The 18,585-nt window shown below is 35.3% G+C and overlaps 1 protein-coding gene across 1 annotated transcript; it reads right to left on the bottom strand.

Annotated features, from left to right (window-relative positions):
• Window positions 1-10,009: 10,009 nt before the first annotated feature.
• On the bottom strand, window positions 10,010-10,468 carry LOC122726241 (39S ribosomal protein L18, mitochondrial-like). Its single transcript, XM_043963847.1, has one exon. It carries the CDS (start codon window positions 10,466-10,468, stop codon window positions 10,010-10,012), a length of 459 nt encoding a protein of 152 aa, XP_043819782.1.
• Between the last annotated feature and the right edge of the window lie 8,117 nt (window positions 10,469-18,585).

Genomic DNA, 18,585 nt, shown 5'->3' with positions numbered 1-18,585 from the left:
AATTACTATGAAATTATAATGATCAAATTTGGCTCCCGGGGAGGAAAAGAAACAAGTATTTTATTATTTTCCAGTTACATGTAGTGAAAGTTCTCAACATTTGTTTTTATAAGATTTCTAGTTTCAAATTTTTCTCCCTCCCTCCGTCCCTCCCCTCCTTCCCCCCTCCCCAAGGCAGCCAACATAGCTTATACATGTACAGTCACATTAAACACATTTCTGCATCAGTCATGCTGTGAAAGAAGAATCAGAGAAAAAAGAAAAAAACTCAAAAAAAGAAAAAAATAGAAATAGCATGGTTCAATCTGCATCCAGATTCCACAGTTCCTTTTCTCTGGATTTGGATAGCATTTTCCATCATGATTCCTTTGGAACTATCTTGGACCATTGTATCGCTGAGAAGAATCAGAAGACTTGATTCTTATCAGGAGGGGAAGCAGGATGTTGAGGCCAGAAGTTGTCCACTCTATTTTCCTCAGAGAGAAGAACTAATCATATTTAGGTTAAACATAAACTGTTCATTGTTGTTCCTTAATGGGAAAAGAAGGGCTACAAGCTCTATAGCCTTGGTATATCTCCCCACCTAATACAAATTTCACAAAGAAATTGCAAAGCAAATAACATAAACCAATTTATTCAATTAAATAGCAAACCAGAAATCAAAGAAATTATAAATTCAGAGGAGAATATGTAGTATATAATACAGGTTGAATGAGCTACCCCTTTTGGAGCATAATAAGTCAGCTTACCTGAGAAAGAACCATAACTTATCCAAAGGGAAATTCCTGAAGTTTCTAGTATAGCAGGCTAGGAATTGGTGTATGAATGAAGTTCTACAGATATACATACATACACACATACACACATACTGAATGTGTTACAAACACATTTTTTTATCACATAGTTTTCTTTTTGCGTGTGTTTTTTATTTCTTTGGTTTTGGTAGCACGATAAGGGTTAAGTGACTTGCCCAGAGCCACAAAGCTAGTAAGTGTCAAGTGTCTGAGGCCACATTTGAACTCAGGTCCTCCTGAATCCAGGGCCAGTGCTTTATCCACCGTGCCACCTAGCTGCCCCATATCAAATAGTTTTCAAAAAATTATTTGGAGACACTAGAATTTTCTCCTTTTACCCCATAGGTAAGATGACATTTCTCTGTCCAATAGCACCACAAGTATTCCGTATTCCAGACATGCCTAATATTTCTCTGTGTCAAAATTTGAGCCATTTTTAAAGAGGAAATTAAGTTAATCCTTTTGTTAATATTCTCTCCATTTGTCATTCAGTCTCTTTTAAAAGTCTTCCATGAAATCAAATATAAATTGTGAAATTAAAAAGTGATCAGAAAAATTCGAATGTTTTCCATTTTTCCCTAATAGAAATATATGGGTACTAAATTTGTAATGTGTTTTTGTCACCTTCATTCTGTTCTGTTCTCCTCAGAATAAATCTTGCAGGAAAAAAAACAAACTACTTGATAGCTCAAGATTGCATGGCTGTCTTCTTGATTCACACAATTAATAAACATTTATTAAACACTTAATACATGTCAGTGACTCTGATAAGTTTTAGAGATACAAACAGAAATTAAAAAGCCCATGCCCTTAGGGAGATTACATTTTACTGGGGGAAACTAGACAAAAAGTGAAGCTGAAAGGTGAAGAGTAAGAGGTACCCACTGTGGGAACATAAACAAACCAAAAGAGTACAGACAGGTAAGAAAACAAAAGATAACTGGCCTAGGAACCCTCTTTAAATGTAGGTTTTATTCCACATGCTAATATGAAAGGTAGAGAGCACTGAGGATACTGATGAAGTGAGAATACCAAGCCTGATTCAATCTTTTAAGATTATGAGTTTCCTGATGATAAAGTTATTGGAGACATAATGGAATCCAGTCCAAAGGAGTGCAGATGATTGGGAAATGAAGATGCTACATGACAAATCATTAGAATAGGATTTTAATAGATTATAGGAAAAATATTTTTTCCAGAGATTTGAAATAGAATAATGTCATTAGAAGTAAAGAAGACAGATTAATTACATAATCTTTATTTTACAAACTGAGATCTATAAATAGTTACTTGTTTAAGATTATATGTGAAGCTAATTGCTGAGGTAGGACTAGAACCCAAATCCCCTCAAGTCTAACTGAAGGGGTTATTTTGTGTGTGTGTGTTTTGTTTTGGTTTTTTGTTTTGTTTTGTTTTACCAAGGAAACATTTGAGAAATAAGGTTAATCTTTTAAAGAAAACAACTACTAAAACACAATGAACTTTAGAATTTTTATTTTTGCTACCAAGAGATGAAGGAAGGTAAATGATTATCACTTCTGTCATAAATCTTACCAAAATTTATTAAAAAATATTCTCAAGTCTAAGTGACAAGATTTAAAAGTTCAAGATAGTTTCAAACCAACTCATTGGGAGTCTTGGAAATGATAATATCTCTTGAATTTGGGTTCAATCGCTTTATCACCCACTGTTCAAGTTATTCTGTGAGGAGGTTCTTTTGCACCACCACTTCCCCTTATTCCACAATAGTAAAACAGTTTCACATTTTATATAGGTGAAGAGGTTTAGAAAGTGAAATCAAGTCAGGCCCACTGGAAAGGACCAAAACATCGAAACACTCAGAAGGCAAGTGAATAGGAGATAAAGAAACAAGAAGTTTTAAGATTGAGAAATTGAGTTATCTTGCCTCAGAAGGCAATATTGACAATTAAGGTAAATCTGGCTAGCGGAGAATTGTAAGTATTTATAAAATATTTCTAATCAAAAGGGCAACAGGTTACCGTTTATTATCTACGGCATGCAACTGAGCTCCAGAATCTGCATTTGTTGTTCCAAGAAGTTATATGGGTAGTTATACCATCAGGCCTGTCATAAAAACCAACAGCACTGATTTAAATTCTTCAGTGTGTTACTTAATTACCTTTTTAATTAGGATAAAATGTCTTTTCACCCTCTCTTATTTGAATACCACCATTCCTGCTTTCAGGGCCAAGTTATAAATATACTGGAGTGAATAGCACTCTTCTTCCCCCCACCACTTTCCCCCACTGTGTCAGCTGCTCCCGTGTGTTCAGCTGTCAGTACCAGTGCTGGCAGAGCTGCTCAGAGGGCTCCCTAATAACTTGGGAAATCTGTGCCTCTCATTGCTGAAGTTGACAGCTGAACAAAGCTCAGGGGAAATGGATGTACAAGAAGAGCAGAAAGAAGTGGTGAGGTAGATTCAGTGTGATGTAAGTATAAAATGGCTGTGAAAACAGCCATATTCTTGTTGAGTTGGTGATGATGCTGAGGCCCAGGAAATATATGAGTTAAATAAAAGAGAGCTGAGGTTAAAAAGTTGAAAAGAATATAATCCAGCAGGAACACATGTACCATCCCACTGAGAAAAAGAATCAGGATTTTGAGGCTTAATGAAGACAGTCTTTCTTTTTAGGCCTTGGGATTCTAAATGGAAAAAAAGAAGAATTGCAGTTGGGGAAGAACCACTCTACCCTAACATCAATACCCTGCAGGCAAATTTCTGAAATACTGGTCAGTAGATTTTTACTGAACATTTTTACCCAGAAAAACAAGTATTTCTTAAAATAGACTTAAAATACTGATTTCTTCTTCTTCCTATTCTTCCTTTTTCCATCAACATCTGTTTTCTTCCTGGTTCCTTCACCTAGAGCTGTCTTTACCCCAGCCTACCCCTACCCTCAGGGAAAAAAAAAAACACCTACATAGTAAGACTGCAGGGGGAATAATAGTACACCTTAGGGGGTTTAATTTTTTTTTAATCACTTTGTAGTACAGTTAAGTTTGAGAGACATGTTTGTAAACAGTTGTTTATTTGGTGGGAAGTCATTACTAACAGAGGCTCTTCCAAATTTGGATTTGTCAAAGAATATCCAGAAAAAATGCTATTTTAGATCTAGTATGAATTCTAGATATTATCAAAGCTTTTTATTGTGTTATTATTATTTTTATTGTTGTTATATGTTGATACTTTAATTTTTACATTATCAAATTGATTATACTCCTTCCTTCCTAAGTCACCACTGAGACTTCCCTTGTAACAAGAAAATCTTTAAAAGTTATCTTCTGCCTGTCTCCATAGTTACTTAGGTTGTGACCCATTTTTAAGCACTGCTTAACTATTTCCGTGGTTACATTAATACAACATTTCTACAGATGGTGCTGAAGGATAATGACATTACTTGGGGACAGAGAAGGTCATTTTAAGCAGAACTTTGAAGACAGGAGAGGAAAGGAACCAACTAACACATTGACTGCATCTGACTATATATAAAATTGCACAATCATTATCTTATATATTTCCAAAGAAAGGAAGGAGGTAATTTCCTCATCTGCTCCAGGGAAAACAAGATTGGACATTATGATTACATATTCTTCAGCTTATTCTGATTGTTCTCATTATTTAGATTGTAATAATTGTGTATATTATTTTTGTTTCTCTTACTTTACTCTGCATGCATTCATACTAGTCTTTATTTCTCTGCATTTTTCATATTTGTTATTTCTCATAGCGTAATGCTATCCCATTAAATTAATATTCCCAAATCGTTTAGCCATTCCTCAGTAATAGAAACAAGGATTTAGAGATGGTAGGGACATCAGAGGGATTGAGTGACCTTTTTTCATTAAGTCCAACACCCTCTTTTTAAAGCTAAGGAAATGGAGGTCATAGGGTTTAATGGACTTGTCCAGGATCACATACCTAATATGTATATGAAGTAAGATTTGAGTGTATGTTATCAAAAACAGGACCAAATTGATTACATCATGTTGCTTTCATTGCCATCTCTATTATTTCTAGTTTTTTGCTACCTTGAAATTTTGGCTATAGACATTTTGGTGTATGTGAGTCCTTTCTGACTTTTACTTCATTTGGGTCTATGTATAATAATGGGATATATCAGGTAAAACCATACACAGTTTATAAATGAGTAAAAAGGCCTACAGAGAGAAAATGAGTTGTAGAAGATCACATAGTTTATTAGTAAGAGAATGTAAAGTCCAACCCAAATATACTGTTTCTCTATTGAGTTTTCGTGTATTGTTCCATACTCTAAGCAAGTTCACAGTGTATTTTGTTTTTTTTTTCTTTTTAAAAAAATTAAATTTAAATTTAAATTTTTTCCCAATTAAATGTAAAGGTTTGTTTTTAATTCCAAATTTTCCTCTTACCCTCCTCTCTCCTGCCAAGGAGAGCAAGCAATCTGACATAGGTTATGCATTACAATCAAGTTAAACATATTTATGCATTAGTCATGTTCTAAGAGAAGAATCAGAACAAAAGGGAAAAAATGAAACAAAGAATAAAAAAGGACAATAACAAAAAAAACAATAAGAGTGAAAATAGTATGCTTTAATCTGTGTTCAGACTCCATAGTTCTTTTTCTGAATGTGAAGGTGAAGAGCATTTTCCACCATAAGTCTTCAAGAATTCTCTTGGATCATTGTATTGCTGAGAAGAGTTAAGTCTATCACAGTTGATCATCACACTATGTTGTTGATTCTGTGTACAATGTTCTCTTGGTTCTGCTCATTTCACTCACCATCAACTCATGTAAGTCTTTCCAGGTTTTTCTGAAATCTATCTGATTATCATTACTTACAGCACAATAGTATTCCATTACATTCATATACCACAACTTGTTTAGCCATTCTCCTATTGTTGATCATCCCTTCAATTTCCAATTCTTTGCTACCACAAAAAGATCAGCTATTAATATTTTTGTACATGTGGGTCCTTTTGCCTTTTTTATGATCTTTTTGGGATACAGACCTAGTAGTGGTATTGCTAGATCAAAGGGTATAAGTTGTTTTATAGCCTTTTGGGCAGAGTTCCAAATTGCTCTTCAAAAGTGTTGGAGCAGGCCACAGCTCAACCAACAACGCATTAGTGTTCCAATTTACCTACAACTTCTCCAACATTTTTCATTTTCTTTTTTTTTGTCATATTAGGTATTTGGAGAGGTGTGATATGGTAACTAAGGGTAGTTTTAATTTGCATTTCTATAATCAGTAGTGATTGAGTTGTTTTTTTTTTTTATATGGCTGTAGATAGCTTTAATTTCTTTATATAAACTGCATGTTCATATTTTTTACCATTTTTCAACTGGGGATTGACTTGTATTCTTATATATTTGATGTCATTCTCTATATATTTTAGATATGAGGCCTTTATCAGAAAGACTGTCTTTAAAATTTTTTCTCAGCTTTCTGCATTCCTTCTAATTTGTTCTCATTGTTTTGTTTTGTTTTTGTACAAAAACTTTTTTAAATTAATGTAATCAAAATGATCACACTCTCCATTTCATAATGTTCTCTATCTCATCTTTGGTCATAATATTTTCCCCTCTCCATAGCTCTGAAAACTAAACTATTGCTTTCTTTTCTAATTTGCTTATAAAATTACCCTTTATATCTAGATCTTGTACCCATTTTGACTTTATTTTGGTGTATGGTATAAGATGTTTGATTGCCTAGTTTCTGCCATACTGTGAGATTTAAAATTGGATATAAGAGCATTAAACTTCCCTTTAACCTTTCCCTTATATATCTCCAGACCAGTAGGAGAAAGAAACCTCTGAGCTTTAATTAGAGATGGATTACTTAGCTTTTATTGTTTGGGAATTAATTAGCCAACAAACAGGTGATACTGATTAGGGAAATAGGAAAGTAGAAATACAAATAAATAGTCTTGGATCCAAGCTTAGTCTATATTCTCTTATAAAACTCACCGAATCCCAAAGCTACCTCTCAGGCTGAGAACAGTGTCAAGCACGTGCTGCCACCTAGGACCAGAGCCAATCACCCGAACACCCATCAAACCTGAACCAGCATGTGTGTGCCAAGAGTGAGAGAGAGACCACTTCCATTCTCTCCTCATTTTTAAGCTCACACCCGGAAGTGGAGTGCTTGGTCACGCTCTCCCGAGCATCAGCAGGCACACGGCTGTTCGTCACACTCTCCTCCCCGAAAAGGGCAGTCCTTCAAAAACTGGCAGTCCTTCATTAATGTGCATTCAACTCTTAAATTTTAGTTAGAGAACTTTAATTTTTTACCACAATACTATTATCCAGTTTTCCCAGGAATTTTTGTCAAATAGTGAGTTCTTATCCTGGAGGATAAAAACATCTTTGGGTTTATCAAACAGGAGATTGCTATATTCATTTACTGCTGTATTTTGTATGCCTAACCTATTCTACTAAACCACCTGTCTATTTCTTAGCCAGTAGCAAATACTTTTGATGTTTGCTGCTTTATAGTAGTTTTAGACCTAGGGCACCTTCCTTTGCATTTTTTTTTTTGCGGGGCAATGGGGGTTAAGTGACTTGCCCAGGGTCACACAGCTAGCAAGTGTCAAGTGTCTGAGGCCAGATTTGAACTCAGGTACTCCTGAATTCAGGGCTGGTGCTTTATCCACTGCACCATCTAGCTGCCTTGCATTTATTTTTCATTAAATTTACTGATATTCCTGACCTTTTTTATTCCATATTATTACATTATTTTTTTCTAACTCTATGAAATAATTTTTGGTAGTTTGGTATGGCAGTGAATAAATAAATTAATTTAGATAGAATTGTCATTTTTATTAGCACAGCCTATCCATGAGCAATTGATATTTTTACATTTTTTTAGATCTGATTTTATTTGGCTGAAAAGTGTTTTGTAATTATTTTCATGTAGTTTCTAAGTTTGCCTTGGCAGGTAGACTCCCAAGTATTTTATATTGTCGACTGTTATTTTAAATGGAATTTCTCTTTCTATCTCTTGCTGCTGGATATTGTTGGTCATATAAAGAAGTGCTGATGATTTATGTGGGGTTATTTTATATCCTGCAACTTTGCTGAAGTTGTTAATTGTTTCAAATAGTGTTTTAGTTGACTCATGTCATCAGTAAAGAATGACAGTTTTGTTTCTTCCTTGCCTATTCTAATTCCTTCAGTTTCTTTTTCTTCTTTTACTGCTGAGGCTAACACTTCTAGCACAATGTTGAACAATAGTGGTGATAATGGACATCTTTGTTTCACCTCTTATCTAACTGGGAATGCCTCTAACTAATCCCCATTGCATATAATGCTGGCTGATGTTTTAAGATAGATACTATTTATTATCTTAAGGAGAGCTCCATTTATTCCTATGCTCTCTAGTGTTTAAATATGAATGGGTGCTGTATTTTGTCAAAAGTTTTCTCTGCATCTATTGAGATAATCATATGATTTTGGTTACTTTTGGTATTTATATGGTTGATTATGTTGATAGTTCTCCTAATATTGAACCAGTTTGCATTCCAGGTGGGGATAAATCCCAGCTAGTCACAGTGCATTACCCTGGTGACAAATTGCCATAATCTCTTAGCTAATATTTTATTTAGAATATTTTTTCATCAGTATTAATTTGGGAGATTGCTTTTTAATTTTCTTCCTGTTTTTACTCATTCTGGTTTATTTATCAGCACCATATATGTCTCATAAAATAAATTTGGTAGGATTCCTTCTTCACTTATTTTTCCAAATATTTTGTAAAGTATTGGAATTATTTGTTCTTTAAATGTTTGGTAGAAATCACTTGTAACCCCATCTGGCCCTGGAGATTTTTTTCTTATGGAGTTGATTCATGGCCTGTTCAATTTCTCTTTCTAAAATGGGCTTAAGTTTTTTATTTCCTTTTCTGTTACTTTGGCCAGTTTATATTTTTGTAGATATTCATCCATTTCATTAATATTGTCAAATTTATTGGCATATAGTTGGGCAAAATTGTGACTATTGCTTTAATATCATTTACAATTTTGATGCTGGTTATTTGAATTTTCTTCTTTCTTATTTTAATCAAATTAACCAAAAATTTATCTAATTTACTGTTTTTCATAGATCCAACACTTAGTTTTATTTATTAATTCTATAGTTTCCTTGCTTTCAATTTTATTAATCTTTCCTTTAATTTTCAGAAGCTCTAATTTGGTGTTTAGTTGGGCATTTTTAATTTGTTCTTTTTCTAGCCTTTTTAGTTGCATGCCCAATTCATTCATCACTTATTTCTCTATTTTATTCATGTAGGCATTTAGAGATATACAATTTCACCTAACACATGCTTTGGCTGCATCCCATAAGTTTTAGTATGTTTTCTCATTATTGTCATTCTCTTGGATGAAGTTATTGATCGTTTCTATGATTTGTTGTTTGCCCCACTCATTCTATAGAATGACATTATTTATTTTCCAATTCATTTTTGGTCTATCTTTCCATGGCCCTTTATTACAAATAATTCTTATTGCATTATGATCTGAAAATGCATTTACCATTTCTGCCTTTCTGCATTTGACTGTGAGGTGTTTATGCCCTAATACCCTGTCAATTTTTGTGTATGTGCCATATATCACAGAGAAAAAAGGTATATTCTTTTTTATCACCATTTAGTTTTCTCCAGAGGTCTATCATATTTAATTTTCTAAAATTCTATTCACCTCCTTAAATCCTTTCTTATTAATTTTGTTGTTAGATTTTTCTAGTTTTGAGAGGGGGAGGTTGAGGTCCCCCACTAATATGGGTTTGCTATTTCTTTCTTCCTGTAACTCACTTAACTTATATATGAATTTCGAAGCTGTACCACATGATGCATACTGGTTTTTTGTTTTTTGTTTTAAAGTTTCACATTTATTATACTGTAAAATACCAAGATGATTATCCGTCTCTTGATAAAAGGGTATCAGCTGATTTTTTTTTTTATTTTTTAGTGAGGCAATTGGGGTTAAGTGACTTTCCCAGGGTCACACAGCTAGTAAGCGTTAAGTGTCTGAGGCCAGATTTGAACTCAGGTACTCCTGACTCCAGGGCCAGTGCTCTATCCACTGTGTCACCTAGCTGCCCTGGGTATCAGCTGATTTTTTAAATTAAAAGTCCAAAAGAAATTAAATTTCTCTTTTATTCATAGATTCTTCGAGGTTTCTGTAGCACCACCCCACCTTCTTTTATAGCATTCTGTCATCATTGTATCGATGCTGAAGATGATTCCCAAGGTGTGGGGTGAAAGACCATGTCGTTGATTCCTGCCTCCAAGCACTGCTGGGCCAGAAGCCTTCCAATATTCTCACAGGCATTTACACTTCGTGTTCTGTAGAGGTGTTTCTTAATAGCCCATTCAGGGGTAGATGCAGAAACCACAACATTGCTATTATGATGCTCAACAAATGCTTCTACATGGTGCTGGTTCTGCTGAACTCTCAACCTGGGCCAGTAGGCCCGGGAGGGCCACACGGTGGCCCAGCCCCGCTCCTTCCTGGCCAGGGCCAGGAGCTCCAGATTGTGGGGGTTCTGTTTGGTGAATTCCGGCAAAATCGCTTCATTTTCCTTTGTGTCCACCTCAGGGCTGGGCTGGGGCTGGTGGTGAGGGGCGCCAACTGAAACCCGGGCTTTCTGCATACAGCCAACAGGTCCTGGCCCCATGCCCGCAGCGCCATCGAGCAGGCGACCTCCCCATACTTGTTTAATATTGATATTATTTCATTGTCTATGGTAACTTTTAGCAAGATGTAGTTTATTTCCTTATCTCTTTTAATTAGTTCAATTTTTGCTTTTACTTTGTCTGAGATAAGGATTGCTACCCCTGTTTGCTTGTTTTTTTTACTTCAGCTGAAGCATAATATATTCTGGTCCAGCCTTTTACCTTTACTCTATGTTTCTCTCTCTGCTTCAAATGTGTTTTCTTGTAAACAACCTATAGCAGAATTCTAGTTTCTCTGCTATCTGCTTCCATTTTATAGGAGGGTGTATCTCATTCCCATTCACAGTTATGAGTACTAATTGTGTATTTTTCTGCATCCCATTTTTTCCCTTGTTTGTATTTTAATATTTCCTTTCCCCCGTCCCTTCTCACTAGTGTTTTTTTTTCTGGCCACCTCAGTCTTCTATTAGCCACAACTCCTTTTTGTCCTTTCCCCTTTCCCTTCTAGTTTTACCCTCTCTCCTATAAGCACCCCTACCTTTTTCTTTCCCCTTTCCACTTTTACTTTCCTATAGGGTAAGATAAAATGCTATACCCAACTGAATGTGTGTTACTCCCTCTTTGAGACAAATAAGATGAGAGTAAGGTTAAAACAATGCTTACACCTCCCTTCTTTCTCTCTATTGTAATAGGTATTTTGTACCTCTTAATGTGATGTGATGTATCCCATTCTGCTTCCTTTTTCTTTTTCTCCCAGTACAATCCTTTTTTTTTACCCCTTATTTCTTTTTTATATCATCATATCAAATTCAACTTATACTCACACCTTCTTTCTGTGTGTACTCCTCCCATCTGACTTAATAAAGATACAGTTCTCAAGAGTTACAAGCATCTGCTTCCCATATAAGATGCAAACATTTTAACCTTATTAAATAACATATTTCCCCCCCACCCTTTTTACCTTTTCATGTGACTGTTGAGTCTTATATTTGCACACTGAAATTTTTCTTCAGTTCTAGACTTTTCATTATGAATGTTTTAAAGTATCCTATTTCATTGAATGTCCAACTTTTCCTCCGAATGATTATGATTAATTTTGATGGGTAGTAGAATCTTTGTTGTAATCCTAGTTCCTTTGCCTTTCCAAAATATCATATTCCAATCCCTCTGACTCCTTAATGTTGAAGCTGCCAGGTCCTGTGTAATTCTGATAGTATTTTCATTGATATTTAAATTTTTTCTGGCTGCGTACAGTATTTTATCCTTTACTTGATAATTTTGAGATTCAGCTATTATATTCCTTGGAGTTTTCCTTTTGGGGTCTCTTTAAGAGGTGTAAGGGGGCTAAAATTCTAGCTATACTATCTAAAATCTAATGAGTGGTCACCAATAAATTCTAAGCCTTAGCAAGAGTATTTAAGTGTTTAAGTATTTATTAAAGAGCATTAGGATCAGAGAGAAAGGTAAAAATCTAACTATTTCTAAGAGACCCCGTCATCTGACCCACCATGGCAAGGTCAGGAACCAAAAGAGAGAGAACCCGTCGCCCAGCTTCCACTTCCTACTTCATGTCCTCCTCCCAGAAATGGGAGGCTCCTCAAGTTGGTTGGTAGCCTTCACAGACAGTACCCACGAGCAAACATCACTTCCTGACGCCAAGGACCTTGACTGCATGGCTTGCCCTCAGAGGACTTCTCCTCATGGTGGAGATTTTCTACAGTAAGTCTCCAGCAGGTGGCATCATTCCAATCATTACAGTCCCCACTTTGTTTCTTCAAGAAACATAGAGTGTTTCCTTGATGAAACAGTCAAAAATAACAGAATATAATACCCTATGCTAACTAACAATATGTTACTATCAATATAGAAAAGAGGAAAGTTTTGTCCAAAGGGGTGGTCCCTCATGGTCCTTTGACACTGGCTTACAGAGGGAGGACCTGCGCAGAGAGTACATGTTACAAATGGTGTATATAATAACAGTAGGAAAAAAAATACAAAACAAAACGAAACTGTTAATTCAAAGTCTTTGAAAGTCTTTTCTCAGATAATTATTGTGATTTCCTCTGGGTATAGTCATGGAATGGAAGTCTTTTCAGGGGTTGATGTGTGGATGCTGGTAATCAGCCAGGAAAATTTCCTACAAAATTGAGCTTAACATAACTTTAAAATAGCTTTGTCAATAATTAAATTAAAAAGTGAGAGTTCTCAAAAACATGTTCAAGGGAATTCAGAATCTTAGTTGTTATACATGAAACATGTAATAAAATAAAAATTGAAACAATCTCTAAAACTTAATATTACTATGGTCCCCCCTTGTGGAGGGTCAATTGAGAAGACAATTCCTGTGATATTAATTTTAAAAAATAAATTTTATCTTTGTTTCATCACTTTTTTGCATCATCTGCCTAATTATCCTCATGCCATTATAAGAAGTTAAAAAATCTAATATAATTGCTAACCGATGTCAAGGCCAAATTCAACAATGTATTTATCATGACACCTGAGATAATTATGGGGGTTACCATAAAAGAACAGAGAAATGATGGGATATGAGCATTCCCACACTTGAGCAATATATACTGCTCATGCAGTATGCCAGGCTTAAAATAGGTGGATGGAATATATGTCCATGCCACTGCACATATTGGGGGAAACTGAGTCAGACTTAATAAGATGCATGGGATTGAGATGTCCATGGCATCAGGCATATAGGAGGGGGCATAGAAGCCAGGTGAAGAATGAGATGGGTGGGATCAAGACTTCCAGCCATCTGTACAGTATTGTGGGGGGAAAAATTAAACCAAGAGAAACCAACCTCAACATTTGTCAAAAGCCATTCCCTCGGCCATACCTTGACTTCATGCATGTCTCCCCTCATCTGAATAGTTCACTGTCTGCTCTTGCATGTATTCCTCTTATGTTTGGACAGCATCTTGGCATCTGACTGGTGGATTCTTTCAATGACTACTTTTCCTCTGGTTGTAAGATGTTGGGTTAGTTCTCCATGAAAATGTCATGAAATATATTGTCTAGGGTCTTTTTTTGATCATGGTCCTCAGGTAGTCCAATTATACATAGGTTCACCCTCCTGGATCTATTTTCCAGGTCTATTGTTTTTCTGAAGAGGTATTATACATTTTCTTCTACTTTTATTTTCTTTTAAATCTGCTTATTTCTTCCTGTTTTCTTATTGAGCCATTAGCTTCCACCTGCTCAATACTGAATCATAAGGAATTATTTTCCCCAGTCAGTTTTTATACATCTTTTTCCATTTGGCCAATTGTATTTTTATGGCATTATTTTCTTTTTTGAAGCTATTGACTTTCTCTTACTAAGCTCCCATTTCTTTTCTCAACTTTTCTTCCACTTCTCTTATTTGTTTTATAACATCCTTTTTGAGCTCTTCCAAGAAGACTTTTTGGTCTGAAGCCCAATACTTCTTCCCCTTTAAGGCTTCCATTGTAGGTGTTTTATCATTGTTGTCTTCCTCTTATGTTTTGATCCTCCTTGTCACCTTAATAATTGTTAATGTTGACGGTGCCTTTTTGTTTTTTATTCATATTTTTAGGCTCTTTTGTGCCTTTTAAGTGTGAGTTCTATTGCTGGAGTACAGTGTACACTGTCCAGAGCTTCCTTTACCTAGGGCCAGCCTTCAAGTCTCTAGCTTTCTATTCTGAGGTGTCAGCAGCTTGCAGCTTGCTCACTGAACTAGAGAGGCTCAGCCTATTTGGGCCTGTTGAGTAGCAGATACTCCAGCTAGCAGACTGCCTTCTGCTTTGAGCCTGGAGGCTTCACAACTGGTCTTCTGTGCCACTAGCTTGCTGAGCTAAAACCGTGGGTCCTAAATTGTTGATCTATTCTGTGTCTAAGAGCCTTTTGCCGGCTTGCCCAAATACCCTCTGCACTGAACTATGCTCCCCTTTTACCCAGATGAAACAGACCTTTCTTTAAGATTTTCCAGGTTTTCTTAAGTTATAAGATTGTTTTCACTGTTTTTTTTTCAGGTTTTGAAGCTCCATAATCTGTTGAGAGGCTTTACTTAACATTGTTTCTGAGGGAAATTTGGTAGAGGAAAAAGAAATTTGGGAGAACTCAGGGAGCTTCCTGGTTTCACTCTGCCATCTTGGCTCTACCTCTGGGTCTCTGACAACTCTAATTATAAAGAGATGTTTTTACTTAATTTTATCCTACAACTAGGGTCCTGGAATATAACAATTCATGTAAGATGCTATAATGAATATTTTAGAGTTCCACAAAGAGACATATAGTCCTTACCTTTGTTGAGGTTAAATTTTGAATGAGTAGGGTCTGAAGTAATGTTTATAGTTTTGTAAGTGAAGAGAAGTAGTCATGTAGGAGAGATACCATAGAGGTAGAAATGGTAAAAGTGGATATATATAGTGACAAAAATGGAAGGAGGTAAGGTTATCACTGTAGTTATGAATCCAGGGAATAAAAAGGAAAAAAAAAAGAATAACTTAAAAGTATTCTTATATACAAGTACAATCTTGTGAACTATGCATGTAAGTACTGAGGGTGCATGGAATATTGCAATTTATAAAGGTAAATTAGATCACAAGCCAGTAAGAAGACCTCAAGGATAGCTCCATTTAGAGAAGTCCAAGAACTAGCTCATATCTTTCTGATTCTGTATTTACTCAGGTTATGATCCATTCATATGTCCTTCACAACTATTTTGCGGGCTTCATTGGTATAACTTTACTACAAATAGTACCACGGGAAAATGACATTAGTTATCAGACATTAGTCCAAGCTCAGATTTAAGCAGTTTTGAAAGTGCAAAAAGACATTGATTGTGAGAATGGAGGTGGGAATATTGTTCTCAGAAATATGGGCCAAGAATCATCTTTCAAAGAGGAAAAATAACAACAATATGAGAGAGAAGGGGGGAAGAATTTTTGTTGATTTATAATCTGAAAAGTATATGTAATATGAAAAATACAATTGGCTCTGAACATGACAATGGGATACTTACAGAGCTCATTATTTGAGAAGAAATGGTTCAGGGTAGAACAACAGGGCATGAATCTGACCTGTGCCTCAAATGGAATGAAATTATGCTTTACGTTGGTTTATAATATATTGGAAATTTTATTTAATCTAAAGAACCATGTCTACACCTGGCATTAAATAAGCCATGAAGCTGAGGTGTAGGACTGAACAGACACAAAAATTAACCTCTCCTTCTAAAAGATGGTTTCTCTAGGTTAGAATGAGGTAAATGCACAAAGTAGCTTAATCCATAATCAATTCTGAGAATTAATAGGTCCCCAGGATGCACTGCACTACAATGGATGCACATCTATTGCTATCCACTGTTTCCCCTCGGCACACAGTATAGACAATAGTGACAGCCCCTTTTTTGCACAGTGACTCTCTTCTTGTACTTTGTGGGCATTGGCAAAGCTCCAGGAGGGAATTAGCCTGGTTGAACTACCTTAATTTCTCTACTGGGTGGATATTAATACTCCAGCAATACACCAATGAAACTGTAGCTTTATTTTCAGGAGCTCATAACTTACAAGGAGTTTTGCAGATCAGATCTGTTGGAAATAAGGAATGCTAAGGAAAATAAATGCTCAAAGTAACAAGAAGGATAAATAATTCATCCAAATTTAAAAAATAGTGCCTAATTTTCATAAGACCAGGAAGAGTGGATAGAGGGTAAGTTTTAGAGTCATGAAGACTTAGTTCCCCCAGTTCTAAATTCTATCGTAGTATGCTAGGTATCATAGTATAGTAGAGACCAATTATGGATAAAACAACATTTAAAATACTTAGATGCTATTAGCTGAAGAGGGATTAAAATACAAAAATAATTTTGAAAATGGAATGTTATATGATATGGTATTAAACAGTTGCAAAATGGAAGGCCTGAGCACAGATATCAGGGAAGACTTCTTCATAGAGTAGTTGACATTTGCATTGCATTTTAAAGGATGACTAAAAAATCCAAAAGGAAAGAGATAGAAGTAAAACAAGGCAAAAGAAAGAAAAAGTGTGAAAAATAAGAGTTAGAAGATGACAGGCCATTTAGCGAGATATAGAGTAACCCAATTTTGCTTTAGTAAAGATTGCAAAGAAGAGAGGACTATCAGATAAGATAAAATTTGACTTTTTTTGAGAAATAATTGTGAGTCACTGAAAAATGTCCAAGCGAGGAAGAAAAACAGCAATCTCTGTGTAAGAATGATTCTTATGTGGGAATAATAATAATAAAAAAGAAGAATGAAAGATTAAGATTGGAGCCAAGAAGACCAATAAAGGGGCTAGCACAGTAGTTAAGGCAATGAGGGATCATACTAGGGTTATGGAGATAAGAATTAAGGAGGTACTGATTCCAAGGAATATAGCAAAGATAAAATCAACAGGATTTAACAATTGATCAGATATAAATAAATGAAATAGAATGACTGTTTCATTCTTTGTATGTGAATCTTCATCACCAACTCAGTGCCTATCATATTATGGGCACTTAAGAAACAGTTGGTGACTGATTGATAGACAAGAGAGAAAAGGTAGATAGTGATATTAAAACAGAAACAGTAAAGTATCAAGGAAGGACAGATTTAAAGGAGAAAATAACTTTGGTTGTAAACATGTAGTTTGAGTAGTAAATGTGACATCCAAGTGCAGACAACCATTAGGCATTTGAGGATATTGGTCTGAAACTAAGAAAGATCAGGACTGAAGATACACATTGGGAGTGATTTTAATAGTAGGGGCAGTTTAAGCCATGGGAATGAATGGAAATTGAAAATAGTCACTGTGTAAAGAGACAAAAGAAAAGAGAAAGGAATGGGAGCTCCACGGATAGGTTACTGATGAAGGAGACAGAGGAAGATTAGTTTACTGAAGAAATAAGAGTGGTGCATAGTCCTACAATAATTGTGTCAAGGACACTGAAGCTCAGAATGAGCTGATACTGTGGGAAAAGATAAGGACAACAAAAATAACATTCTAAAGCTATATTTGTGGAGAAAGATGATTAAAAATAGGATAAGGACACTGTTCATAGTAGGTAAAATTATGATAACAGTCTATGGAAAGAAAACTTAAGTATTCAACACTTGTTTTCTCTATTGGGGGAAATTTCAGGATTGGAAAGGATAGAACCAAAATGGCTGGTAAGTAATTGAAACTCAAGATAATTAAGGCAATTACTACAGAGAAACATTTTCCCATAATAAATTAGGTCCAAGATAAACTCCATAGTAGTGAAAAAACTGTAAGATAAAATTACTGAGATGCTGTCAGTGATTTTGGAAAAATTGGGAATGGGAGAGATTGCATGGGAAAGGTTACATAAGATTGAACAGGAGAGGTGGGAGCATGGGAGAAGGACAAAGGTTCTCACAATTTTCTAAAAAAGGAAAGAATATGTGGTCTGAAAATCAAACATGCCAATAAGCTTTGACTTTGACTCCTAACAAAATTCCAAATCATTTATTATAAAGTTTGTTATTCAACATCTGCAAATGTAAGGCACAACAGTATAATGACAGAATGGTTTTACTAAGGAGGGATCATGCCAGTCTAAGCCCATTTCCTTTTTCTTTTGGCAGAAATTGGTAGATTAGGAATTGCTGTTTGTTGTCCTTTGTGCTCAAATGGCCAAAATGACATCCCTAGCTTGGAGTCAAGGTAGAATATGTCAGAATTTGTTTTATCAGACCAAGAAGAACTCAGGATGCTCTACCACAGTTTGGATATAAATAGTTGATCAAAAATTTGGAGTGGAAGGGATTCCAATGGATAGAGCAGTTGGGTGGTAGTTGGACAGAACATCAGTCTCAAAGTAAGGAAGAACTTATATCAGATGCAACCTCAGACACTTAGATATGTTGGCTGGCACAAATCATTTAAACTCTCAGTCTCAGTTTCCTTATCTGAAAAATGGAGATAATAATAGTATCTACCTTATAGGGTTTAGGTGAGGATAATATGAAATGATATAGGGTATTTCAAAAGTCTTAATGCAGTTTTAAGTTTATTAAAACTTAAGTAATATGACTAGTAACTATCCTCAACATCTAATAAAACTTAAAACTGCACTAAGACTCTGTGGACACCAGGTATTTCATAGCACTTTTCAAAT

This window comes from Dromiciops gliroides, chromosome 4, assembly GCF_019393635.1.
Source record: "Dromiciops gliroides isolate mDroGli1 chromosome 4, mDroGli1.pri, whole genome shotgun sequence".
Lineage (NCBI taxonomy): Eukaryota > Metazoa > Chordata > Mammalia > Microbiotheria > Microbiotheriidae > Dromiciops > Dromiciops gliroides.
This window is presented reverse-complemented; position numbering and strand designations above follow the sequence as displayed.